Below are 13,517 nucleotides of genomic sequence, written 5' to 3'. Positions count from 1 at the left end.
CAGGGCTTGTGCTCGTCCTTCGCCTCGTGTGTGTGTATATATATGAGGATGTTGATAACTTTCCGGATCCAGAGTCAGCACGTTTGTTATTAGATTCGACGAACCCCGCGTAAGAGCGCCCGGCACGTTGTAAGGTGAAGTGACAGAGAATGACCGAAAAATCGAATGAGAAATGACATGAAATGGAATGTAGCGGAGTTAGGTCGAGACGAGATGTATTTATGAGACTGTTTTGGTGTTGCAGTGGCTGATGATGTTAAGAAGAGGATGGATGGATTTAGAGAGATTGGTTGGCTAGAAATGCAGAATCCATCATCACACATAACCTGTTTTCGTTGAAAAATGGAAGACTAGCTTTATGTTTTGTAGTGCATATATATACATATATATGTGTTGTATATATATGTATATATATACATATGTGTATATATATATTATGTATATATACATATACTGTATATATGTGTGTCTGTGTGTGTATACACGCGTGCATGAATGCAAATGACACAATGTGAAGAGTAGTAACTTAAGCTGTTTTCATCCTTCAATTAAGCGTTCGTATTACTACTATCTTTTAAGTGCAGTGTTAAGTCTCTCTCTCTCTCTCTCTCTCTCTCTCTCTCTCTCTCTCTGAGTGACCGTTATGTAGCTACATGAGGTCATAACATTTTTGTCTGAGGTAGAATTCTGCCAATGTCTGACCCCATGAACAATATCAATGAAGACTTTTTTTTTTCAATGGTTATCTGATCTTTTTTCGGAGAAAGGTTATTTTCGTAGCTCCAGATGGGGACTGGTTGGCCTAGGCGCGATGGTTGATTCTTGAGGGAATTCGTAAGCGGTGATCTTATAACTTGTGAACCTTTATTTTTTTTTCTTGTGTATATTGTCTAGTGGAACCATTTATGAATAGTGGGTGTTGAAAAGTAATTGCTATCTTGCCTGTTCTGCAAAATTCGGTTTGCATTACTTTTATTTTCTTCTTGAGTGAATACTCCTTAGTGCACCTGTAGGCATTACTTAAGGTTCTTTGCAGTGTACCTTCAGCCCCTCGCTGCAACCCCTTTCGTTCCTTTTACTGTATCTCCTTCCATATTCTCTTTCTTCCACCTTACCTCCTACCCTCTCCTAACAATTAATGCATAGTGCAACTGCTTTGAGGTTTTCCTCCTGTTACGCCTTTCAAACCTTTTACTGTCAATTTCCGTTTCAGCGCTGAATGACCACATAGGCCCCAGTGCTTTGGCCTTTGGCCTAAATTCTATATTCAGTTCAATTCTTGAGTGAATCATTTCTTGCATGTTGTGTCTGTCGTGCCTGTTTCTCCATGTACTTTTTGAATTACTGTCTGCTGCAGGTTTTGAAGAGCAATTTGTGAATTTGTTACTGTGTTGTACGCAAGGGTGTTGTTATTATTATTAATATATTAGCCTTGGATGTTGTGGTTTACGGTCTGTGGTCCGTCGCTTTGACGCTTGACGGGTGAAGCGTGACGTGTTGTGGTTAGCAACAGTGTTTTAGGATTCGTTGAGCGCTAGCTCTCCCTTTCAAACTCTTCAGGAAACCGGACAGTTTTTTTTTTTTTTTACAGTCACTTAAGGTTGCTGATTTTATCTTTGTTTTCACAGGAGAGTCGTATTTTCCTGTGTCAGACGGCGTTAAATGTTCTTGTGTAGTTTTCATTGACAGTTTTGGTTTTTAGTTTTCTGTAGAAGAAAACTGTCGAGATGGCTATTTGTGTGTCCGTCCGCACTTTTTCTGTCCGCCCTCAGATTTTAAAAACTACTGAGGCTAGAGGGTTGCAAATTGGTACATTGATCATCCACCCTCCAGTCATCAAACATACCAAATTGCAGCCCTCTAGCCTCTGTAGTTTTTATTGTATTTAAGATTAATGTTAGCCACGAAAGTGCGTCTGGTATAGGTGCCAACAACAGAGACTATTAACGGGCCGCTACTGAAAGTTGCATGGGTCGCGGGTGAGAGTTTCATGGGCCGTGGCTGAGAGTTTCATACAGCATTATACGCTGTACAGAAAACTCGACTGCGCCGAAGAAACTTCGGCGCATTTTTCACTTATTTTTTTTTTTATGTTTGTATATTAGCGTTCCGTTTGTTCCTGGGATGGAGAATATTTTGCACACTCCCCGGTAAGTGGTTTTACCCTTTTAGGGGATTCCTACTTGGATATTTATGCTGATAACGTTTGGTTTCAGCAGCAGTTGTCGTAGAGGTGACAGTTTCCTTATTACTCTCCCTACTAACGAAGTAGCCGGTGCCTGTACTGTAGTTTTTCCTTGTCTGTCCTTTAGTGCATCACAGTTTCTGTCACAGTGGCCTTGTCATCGCGTCCGTAGGGATAGTGCCGTTAGTGCACTTCGCGTGGTGCACTGTAGGCATTACTTAAGGTTCTTTGCAGCGTTCCATCGGCCCCTAGCTGCAACTCCGTTAGTTCCTTTTACTGTACCTCAGTTCATATTTTCTTTCTTCCGTCTTACTTTCCACCTCTCCTAACAGTTGATTCGTAGTGTAACTGCGAGGATTTCCACCTGTTACACCTTTCAAACCTTTTACTGTCAATTTCCGTTTCAGCGCTGAATGACCTCATAGGCCCCACTGCTTGGTCTTTGGCCTAAATTCTGTATTCTTTATTCAATTCCTTGCCTTCGCAACTCCTACACATTTGTCAGTCAGACTTTTTGCTAATGGCGTAATTTTTCATTTAATGCATTTGTTTTCGAGAAAGATTTACATTGAATAACTTTTTCCCTCTACTGGCGTGCTTTGGAATACTCTTCCTGATTTTATTTTTATTGCCTTTGACAGTAGAGCACATTTTGGCTCACAGCACCAGGTATGCTAATGAGAGGCGGATGTACCATCTAGATGGTAAAACCTTGACAGAGATTTTGGGAGACAGCATTGAACTTGGCCATTTATCGAGTTTGTTTTTTTAAAGGCTTGTGCTTTTTATGAAAATATCTTATAATGTTATACAATAATGTCTTTTCTGAATGATATCATTTTAATTCCATTAGAAATTAAATCTCTTCCATTTTACCTTTTTTTAACGTTGACCTTTAGAATGTTTAATTTTGATATCATTATTTATATCATTTCCGTTTTCAACCATTAGAATATCTGTTATTTATATCGTTATTTAGATAATTTCCATTCTCATTCATTCTCCTCATAGCGCCGAATGACCCTATGGGTCCCAGTGCTTGGCTTCATGCCTGAATCACATGTTCCATTCCATTCCATTCCATTCCATTTGAAATTCTCTGTAGAAGTGGGCGGCTTTTGCCACGTCCAAGTTAATCTCCTTAACTGCATTCCTTCCTACCTAGTTTGCCCTCTTTTCCTTGTTTTCCTCGGGGGTGTTGCAAAGGAACTGAAGATCAATAAGTCCTTGGGGGTGGGGTGAGGGCATCTTGTACCTCCCCCCTCTCCCCTTTCCTTTGGAATTTAAAAAAAAATTGTTTGCTGTAATTGCATTTTGTTTACATCTGCCTTTATTTTCACATTGACAGTAATAGTAGATTTAATTTCGTGGTTTTTCAATGGCAGTTATATTCATTGTGTGTGTGTGTTTGTATGTGTGTGTGTGTGTTTTGGTCCTTTATTGTTGCTTTTAGTTTTCTGTAGAAGAAAACTGTTGTGCCGGCTTCGTCTGTCCGTCCGCACTTTATTCTGTCCGCACTTTTTCTGTCCGCCCTCAGATCTGTAAAAAACTACTAAGGCTAGAGGGCTGCAAATTGGTATGTCTATCATCCACCCTCCAGTCATCAACCATACCAAATTGCAGCCCTCTGACCTCAATAGCTCTTATTGGATTTAAGGTTAAAGTTAACCATAATCGTGCATCTGGCAACGATATAAGCCATGCCACCACCGGGCCGTGGTTAAAGTTTCATGGGCGGCGGCCCATACACCATTATACCGAGACCACCGAAAGATAGATCTGCTTTCGGTGGCCTTGATTATACGATGTACAGAAAACTTCGGCGCATTTTTTACTCGTTTCTCATAAGTTTCACCACATGCTTGTAAGGTGTTATTATACAGCGCTTCTGTCACAATTGCACCGTTACCGTAAATTCTGCCACGTTTTCTTTGTCATGCTCAAGTTCCTATTGAAAGGTTATCGATTTGTTTTCTTGCCAGGCAAAACTGTGTGCATTCGGCATGTTAATTCATTTGATTTCAATATCACTCTGGTGGTTGGCATGCTTATTTTTAATTACCAGAGTAATGTGAGTTATGGTTTCTTGGGTTTCAAAACCTTCCAAAATCGCCGTGTGGTTGGAATGATCATACATAAAGTAGCTTCCTTATTTACTGTACATTGTGATCGAAAGGTAAGTTACTGTTTGAAAGCATTTTATTTCTTTGGTTATTCTCTCGTTCCAGGTTTCACCGATTTATTATTATTATTATTATTATTATTATTATTATTATTATTATTATTTTCTCTGGTCATTCCTACGATCCAGGTTTCACCGATTTATTATTATTATTATTATTATTATTATTATTATTATTATTATTATTATTATTATTATTATTATTATTATTATTATTATTATTATTTTCTTTTGTTATTCTTACGATCCAGGTTTCACCGATTTATTATCATTATTATTATTGTCGCTGTTGTTGTGTTGATATGATCGTTGATTTCCAATGTTATTTTGAAGCGTCGCTCGCTCTCTTTCCACGTTCTTTTTATATATATATAGTCCTCATTGACATCAGTGATTGTCCATTTATTCATTTCCCGTATCATTCATTGCTCTTTGTGGAGGGTATTTGGTAATGGCGAATCGTACCCTCGCGTTCCCGAGGGCCCCGGAGAGTTGAACTCGAACCTTTCGAAAAGCTTCAAGTTGAAATGGGGGCGCTTCTCCCCGGGGAGTCTGCGGCCGTTCAAAGTTCAAAAGAGAACGCCAATTCACAGATAGGGAAAGTTCAGCTGCTGAACACTGAAGGAGATATTGCAGCACCAGGCGCTGCTTTTCTGCTGCTTCTTATTGCAGCACCAGGCGCTGCTTTTCTGCTGCTGCTTCTTCTTCTTCTGCTTCTTCTTGTGCTTCCTCTGCTTCTTCTTCTTCTTCTTCTTTGGATTTTGATGCCGTTTGCGTTTTGCTTCGCTGTTGTGGTTTTGTTGTTTTCGTTTTTGCTCCCGTTTCTTTCGTTCCTTTTTGCGACTTGTGGTTACTTTCGTTTGTTTCTGTGCCTTTCGTTCCTTTTTGTGATTTGTTGTAACTTTCGTTGTTTCTGTTTTTTTTTTTTTTTAGTTACTTTTTGTAATTTGTTGTTACTTTCGTTGTTTCTGTTTCTTTCGTTTTCTCTTGTGGTTCGTTGTTACTTTCGTTGTTTGTGTGTTTTTTAAGTTGCTTTTTGTAATTTGTTATTGCTTTCGTTGTTTCTGTTTCTTTCGCTCCTTTTTGTCGTTTGTCGTTACTTTCGTTGTTTCTATTTTTTTAGTTTTTTAATTTGTTGTTATTTTCGTTGTTTCTGTTTCTTTCGTTCCTTTTTGTAATTTGCTGTTACTTTGGTTTTTTTTTTTTTTTTACTTTTTGTGATTTGTGGTTACTTTCGTTTGTTTCTGTTTCTTTCGTTCCTTTTTATCATTTGTTGTTACTTTCGTTGTTTCTGTTTTTTTTAGTTACTTTTTGTAATTTGTTGTTACTTTTGTTGCTTCTGTTTCTTTCGTTTTCTCTTGTGGTTCGTTGTTACTTTCGTTGTTTGTGTTTTTTTAAGTTACTTTTTGTAATTCGTTATTACTTTCGGTATTTCTGTTTCAGTCGTTACTTTTTTAATTTGTTGTTATTGCTGTTGTTTTTATTGTGTCATTTGTAATTTTGTTGCTAATGCTGTTGTGATTTTGTTATTGTTTTTGTTTCATTTGCAGCTTTGTTGCTATTGCTGTTGTAATTTGTTATTGTTTTTGTTGTTTCCTTTGTCATTTTGTTGCCATTGCTATTGTAATTTTTTGTCGTTGTTTCTTTTGAATTACCTGTTATTGTAATTTTGTCTTGCTTGTTGGACTTTGTTGCTGTTTTGGCGTCGCTATTTTCATTTGCAACTTTTTTTTCCTGTAGCTGTTCTGATTTTCACTATGCTGTAATTGTTTTATGTTGTTCCTGTGAAATGTTGCTGTATTTCGCCTTGCTGTTGGGATTTTATGATTCCTGCTGTGGCCATTACAATTAAATTTTGTCACTTTTATTCCGCTGCTATGTTTATGTGTGTGTGTTTTTTTTTTTTTTGGTCGATTTTAGTTTTTGGCATTTGGATTTTGTAGTCACTTTTTATAAAAAGGAGGAAAGAGGTCAGGCAACGCGCCAAAGGAAGGCCATTGGAAATAGAAAAGGAAACAGCTTTTTTTTATTGCCAACAACTACACACCGAAGTGGAAGATAAAAGATGAGAGGTGAGTTTCCAGGGAGGAGTAAGAAAGCATTAGTCAGTGCCAGACGTTGTTCAGTGCCTTTGATATATCAATTGCGACAACTAAAGACTCCCCAGAATTCCTTAAGGGAAATGCCCCTGGACCCTAATAATAATAATAATAATAATAATAATAATAATAATAATAATAATAATAATAAATAATAATAATAATAATAATAATAACAGGGTTTGGGAAAATTTGAAATATCAATTGTGACAACTAAAGACTCTCCAGAAATACTTAAGGGAAATGCCCCTGGACCCTAATAATAATAATAATAATAATAATAATAATAATAATAATAATAATAATAGGAAGAATAGCAGGGTTGGGTAAAATCTGAAATAATTTCGCGGTAATGTATGTAAAGACAATACAATGTAGCTCAAGGAATTAGAGCTCATGTTTTCGTGCATTGCTGAAGTAATCTTTGTATACTTACACAATGTGTATCCATATGTCTTTGACCACTGGCTTCTACATATGTAGAATATAGATCCCTGATCTGGTCTCTAAAACGTCCCTAGGGTCGGGACTTGCAGTCTCGACCATAGTGCAGTTCCTCATTGGACGGGTGGGTTCCATTCTCAGCTTGCCCTCTGCTGGCCCCGCATTCGAATCTCCGACCGGCCAATGGAGAACAAGAGGAAATCATTTCTGGTGATAGCAAATCATTTTCGCTAATGTGGTTTCGGATTCCACAATAAGCTGTAGGTCCTGTTGCTAGGTAACCAGTTGGTTTTAGCCACGTAAATAAATCTAACTTTTCGGGCCAGCCCTTTAGAGTTGTTAATCAGCTCAGTGGTCTGGTTAAACGAAGGTATACTTAACTTCGACCATGGTGTACATTTTTAGTGTAATTTCTATTTTATGACTTGGACGTTCATCAGGAGTTCTAATGCAATGTCGGTATGTTTTGTATCATCATCTATTGAAACACTGATTTAGTTTACTCCGTAGGGGGCAGTGCCTTTTACTGTCGATTTCCGTTTCAGCGCTGAATGACCTCATAGGTCCCAGCGCTTGGCCTTTGGCCTAAATTCTATATTCAATCAATCAGTCGCTAATTTAGTTTGAAAAGACATCATGCTTTCCTTTTGTTTGTTAAAATTGGATGTGTTTTTCTTCGCAGGAGGACGAGAATACTCTGCGGGAACGGTAAGTTTGTGAGATGTGTTTCTGGTTCTTGGCCACATTTCGCGGAGCAGACTTGATCAAAGATTTGGTGATTATATATTCTCTCTCTCTCTCTCTCTCTCTCTCTCTCTCTCTCTCTCTCTCTCTCTCTCTCTCTCTCTCTCTCTCTCAGCAGACTGGCTGTGTTTTTGTTTACTCATTAAACTCGGTAATTGCATTTCATTTCATCATCTGTTTGCTCTGTCAGGGTTATAGTTGAATAATGTCTAAGCTTTGTTTAGGGTAGGTCTCTTGATTTATGTATTTTCCATTTCTTCCAAAACTTCCTATCATTGTGACGATTTTCTTGTGAGGAGAATATTGTATTAGGTTAGTAATGTGTGCAGATAATGTAGTTATTATCGTTAATATCACAGATGTCACTTTTTAGTTGTAAAAATAGTCCTGTAAGCCCGAGGGATCCCATAAGGAAAACAGCCCGGGAAAGGAAGAAGCTTAGAAGTACAGAATAAAGTGTCCAGGAGAAATAACAAAAAATAGCACATATGATATACCAGTTAAACCATGAAATGAGACTTACGTGAGCGTGTTCAACATGGTTGGCGTCAGTGACCCTAGTAGTTACGTTGTCTTATAACTTTAAGCCAGTCAAGCAGTTTTTAATTTATAATTATTTCCTTGACTGACTTTGGATTGTTTTTCTGGAGATGAAGAAAGTCTACAGTGATAAATTTTTTTTTTTATTCATTACATTCATGAATGGGGAACGAAGGTTTTAGCTTTCTGCAAAAGAAAACTATTGAGATGGCTTTGTCTGTCCGTCCGCACTTTTTCTGTCCGCCCTCAGATCTTAAAAACTGCTGAGGCTAGAGGGCTGCAAATCGGTATGTTGATCATCCATCTTCCAGTCATCGAACATATCAAATTGCAGCCCTCTAGCCTCAGTAGGTTTTATTTTATTTAAGGTTAAAGTAAGCCATGATCGTGCGTCTGGCACCGCTACAGGTGCCAACAGCACAGGCCACCACCGGGCTGTGGCTGAAAGTTTCATCTGCCGCGGGTGAGAGTTTCATGGCCTGTGGCTGAGAGGTTCATACAGCATTCTACGCTGTACAGAAAACTCGATTGCGCCGAAGAAACTTCGGCGCCCTTTTTACTTGTTTAGTTTTAGTTTTGAGATCAAGAACTTGTGATCAACTATTTTAGTAACATGACAAAACTCCTGTATTAGGAGGGAGAGGACATTTAACGTGTCCTATCGCTATCTGGCGTCCTATGTTTTTGATTTGCCATGCTAGCCTTTGCATTTTTTTTATTTTGTAAAAAAAAAATTATTGAATGAGCTTTGAAGTATTTTGACACACTCATTCAGTTCATCATCTTCCTTACGAACGTCGAGATCTTGCTTGAAGTGTTCGTGTGTTTTCTGTCATAGCTATTTCGTGAGGCCCTGAGTATCTGGCAAGATTTTTTATTCGTCGAGTCAAACTGAGGGTATTTAGTATGTTTGTTTTTCTTATATTTTTGGGTAAAGTATGGTGTCGAATATTGGGCTTTGGCTAATCTTGCTATGTGTGAATTAAGATACGAACTAGCTTCTGCTCTTGCTACGTAAAAATACAAAATCTACAAAACATGTCTAAATTTTGAAACTTGAAGCGCTCATTTTGAGAGGTGTGCGAGACCTGCATTTTACTTACTTCGTTTGTTTCCACTTCCTTGACTTTACATAAAATAAGACCCCGCACAGGGGGTAGTGCCGTCAGCGCACCCTCATGTGGTACACTGTGGGCATTACTTAAGGGTCTTTGCAGTGTCCCCTCCTTAGGCCCCTAGCTGCAACCTCTTTCATTCCTTTCACTGTACCTCCGTTCATATTCTCTTTCTTCCTTGAGGTTTTCCCCCCGTTTCGCCTTTCAGACCTTCTTTCTGTCGATTTCTCGTTCAGCGCTGAATGACTTCATAGGTCCCAGCGCTTGGCCAGTGGCCTAAGTTCTATATTCTACTCTGTAAAATCAGAAAAGTTGTCCAGGCAATTAATTCTGACATTTTTTTTTTATCTGTTCTGCACGAAAAATGATTTTTGGAATTTTTTTTTTACCCTTGTCATGAAATTGTTTTTTTCAAGATGTGCATTTGATTTATTGTCCCTGAAATTCAAACGTTTATGTATTGGTATACTTAGTTATAGTCTGGACTATTATGTATTGGTATACTTAGCTCTAGTCTGGACTATTATGTATTGGTATACTTAGCTCTAGTCTGGACTATTATGTATTGGTATACTTAGCTATAGTCTGGGCTATTATGTATTGGTATACTTAGCTATAGTCTGGGCTATTATGTATTGGTATACTTAGCTATAGTCTCGACAATTATGTATTGGTATATTTAGGTATAGTCTGGACAATTATGTATTGGTATACTTAGCTGTAGTCTGGACAATTATGTATTGGTATACTTAGGTATAGTCTGGACGATTATGTATTGGTATACTTAGCTGTAGTCTGGACTATTATGTATTGGTATATTTAGCTATAGTCTAGTATACTTAGTTATATTCTGGACAAATAGCGTAGCTCCTAACTGGGTGGGTGTGAATTCGCTGAATTGTTATTCTGTTTACTGAATTACCACTCACGCTCTCTCGTTGGTGTGGGTGGTGTTCTTTGTATTAATTTGTAAAAATCATTTTAACTCTCTCTCTCTCTCTCTCTCATCTGTAGGTGTGATTGATGTTCTTTCTATTCTGATTGTTAATGAACATGTCTCTCTGACTTCTAGGTGTGATTGATGTTCTTTCTATTCGATTGTTAATAAACATGTAATTATAAATATTTTTATTTTCGTCCCCATTTTTCAATTCGGCGTGAAAGTAAATGTTTTATTAAAATGATTGAACTTCAAGTGTTGCATCTACTCTTTGTGCTACATGCGTATTTTTACTTTTTTCATTAATACTTTTTTCATTAATACCTTTAATGTGATGTTTTTTGTAAACAGTCGTTAAAAAATTAACCGAGAATAAAACGCTGTATTTTTCAATCTTTTTTTTTTTTACTTACCTGTAAGAGTAAACCTTGTTTTTGCACCCGGTCCCTCTGTTCCTCCCTCCTTCCCCGGGAGTCATAGCCCCCCCCCCCCACCTGTCATATGCTTGTGAAGATGGGAAAAGGCATATGACGCGACGGCATTCTGCCGTGACGTCACCTTCAGATCATCATCATAGAGATATAAAACAAATGAGCGTGAGAGTGACGCTTTCTCTCGTGTCTTTGATATGCAAATGTCAAGCGCTGTTGTTCCCTTTGAGGAAGTTGTTTACATCGTACGCGGCCTCCCTCATCACTCATCATTGTCCTCGCAGTTTCCTCGCTTCCATGTCCTCCTCCTCCTCCTCCTCCTCCTCCAGCATCGTCCCCTCGCTTCCATGGGGAAGCGTTGGAGTTTTAGCAAGTCTTTATGATCCTGGCGCTGAGAGACGCCCAGTGTCACCGTGGAGGAAATCTGCGCTATGTAGACGCCCCGATCGATGGCCCAATTGGGGCCCCTGTTTCACACTTCCTTTGACGAGTCTGTATCATATCGAATTGAATGGTCTTCCTCCCCGCCTTCTCTTTTGAGCTTACTGGGGTTTCAAGGCGAACCTGGTGGTACACGACAACCAGGAGGTAACAATGGAATGGAAATTGGGCTTCAATTTATCTTGAATCGCTTGGTGGGCAGATCGCATGAAGAGGTGGTGTCGATATAGACATCTTATTTGCCCGTTCTCGCGTTCGTGTTTGATAGACGTGTTGGGTTCGATAGACTGTTCTGTTCCAGTTTTTAGTGACACTATTTACTGTGAAATACAGTTAAATTTTTTAAAAAAGCTACATGTTGATGTTGTCTGAAAACTTGATTATAGTAAGTTGAAATTGTTGTTATCTTGCTCAGGACGGGTGTACAAGAACTGGGTTGAGTTTTGAAAACACGGTAGGCGTCCTAATATTGTTAGTTTGCGAATATTCCCGTTGTAATAGAATTAGGCGCTTTCATTCTTCTCATTTTAATGTTAAAGAATGATTTTGAATTGATTACCTGATTTATCAAATGAAAGAAAAAATATAGGTTTGCATACCTTATCTTACTCAGAAGCTAGCTCTCAGGGTTACAAAGTCTTCCTCTGTTTTTAATCCAGGTTGAATATGATTCAGGGAATTCTGTAATGAATATAAGGAAAGTGAAATTGCAAACGCGTAACTATTAAGCCAAGGAAAAAATAAAGGTCTGTGAATATGATAGTTTTAAAAGATGCATTTTTAGGATACTTTAACTCATGAAGTGCATATCCGTGGTTGAAACGTTTTCAAGGGTTTTCTTTTTTCTTGCAATTGTTTACATTCTTCACTATTTTAAAGAGCCTTTGTCCGTACGGGAATACATACCATCGCCTTTTAATTAAGAGCATCTCGAGCGCATGCTCTGGAGTGACTCTTTTATGAAACGCTCTGGTTATTATATTCAAGACAAAAAGATATTACTTTTAAAATTTAAAAATTTGTCATTTTAACCCCTCATGTCTCACATAGTGTTCCTTTACCTTTAGCCTGGCAGCTCTTCGTTGAGTCGAGTCGGTAGAGCTGCGGACTGGCACTCGTTGGGCGGAGTTCGATCCGGCCGGCTTGATGAAAGAGTTAGAGGAATTTATTTCGGTGATAGAAATTCATTTCGCTATAATGTTGTTCGATTCCACAATAAACTGTAGGTCCTGCTGCTACAACCAACTGGTTCTTAGCCACGTAAAATAAGTCTAAACCTTCGGGCCAGCCCTAGGAGAGCTGTTAATCAGTTCAGTGGTCAGGTGAAACTAAGGTATACTTAACTTCAGCCTGGGCTGTCTCACCTTACCCATATCCGATCATACGAATCTTTGCGGTCCGTTAAAGAAAATCCTGCTTAGGTTTCATTCTTATATTCACAAGCCTTGTTCTCTAAACCTTGACTGTATTGTAGACGTCCCCGTAGGGGGGTTAGTGCCGTCGCGTGCGCGTCACGTGGTGCACTGTAGGTATTACTTAAGGTTCTTTGCAGCGTCCCTTCATCCCCTAACGGCAATCCTTTAATTCCTTGTACTGTACCTCCGTTCATATTCTCTTTCTTCCATCTTATTTTCCACCCTCTCTTAACAATTGATTCATAGTGCGACTGCGAGGTTTTCCTCCCTTTTCATCTTTCAAACTTTTTCACCGTCAATTTCCGCTTCAGCGCTGAATGACCTCATAGGTCCAAGCACTTGGCCTTGGGCCTAAATTCTATATTCGATTCTGTTCTCTTCTCTAAACCCCTATTGAGGGAGTTTTGTGAACATCTTATTTGTAGCTGTAACTGGTTACCAGATAATAAAGCATGCACAAGCATGCAAGTAAACAGAAATAGAAGCGAAATCATACATAAAGACATTCAGTCTAGTGTATATTTTTCTCCTTTTTTTTTTTGCACTGAAAAATATTTTTACGGAAATGTTGCTGACTGGGGAGGAAAGGGATAGAGTTAGAGTGAGAAAGTGTGTGTGTGTGTGTGTGTGTGTGTTTTTGAGCCAAAGGACGATTGTGGCCCAGAACCGCCGGGGATATTGGAAACAGTCCAGGCTAAATATGTTGTTTCTCTTGCTCTCATAATTTAGTTATACTGTATGTTTTGGCCGGTTGTAAAGAATGGAGGAAGTACGGAAGTGGCTAGTATATTAGGCTCTCAGGCAACTGGGGAGCCTTTTCCATTTCAACACATTTTTCCAAAACGTAGAATCGATTACATACTTTGAGTTCGCTTTTCGATATCATCAGTTCCTAGGTGTAATTTTGTAACATACTATCAACACCCCCCCCAACCCTTCCATACTCCGGAGACTTGTAGCTGGCTCCAACTTGGCTTCCGT

General features: G+C 38.7%; 1 protein-coding gene across 1 annotated transcript in view; it reads left to right on the top strand.

The window, feature by feature from the left end:
• Nucleotides 1-13,517, top strand: part of LOC136847240 (uncharacterized) — a 693,244-nt gene that overhangs the window by 104,896 nt on the left and 574,831 nt on the right. Inside the window, exon 2 of the mRNA XM_067118733.1 lies at nt 7,593-7,618. Within this exon, the coding sequence (XP_066974834.1) occupies nt 7,593-7,618 (26 nt within the window). The remainder of the gene's footprint in view (nt 1-7,592; nt 7,619-13,517) is intronic.

Source organism: Macrobrachium rosenbergii, chromosome 16 (genome assembly GCF_040412425.1).
Source record: "Macrobrachium rosenbergii isolate ZJJX-2024 chromosome 16, ASM4041242v1, whole genome shotgun sequence".
NCBI lineage: Eukaryota > Metazoa > Arthropoda > Malacostraca > Decapoda > Palaemonidae > Macrobrachium > Macrobrachium rosenbergii.
The sequence above is the reverse complement of the archived record's forward strand: the minus strand, read 5'-3'. Positions and strand labels throughout refer to the sequence as shown.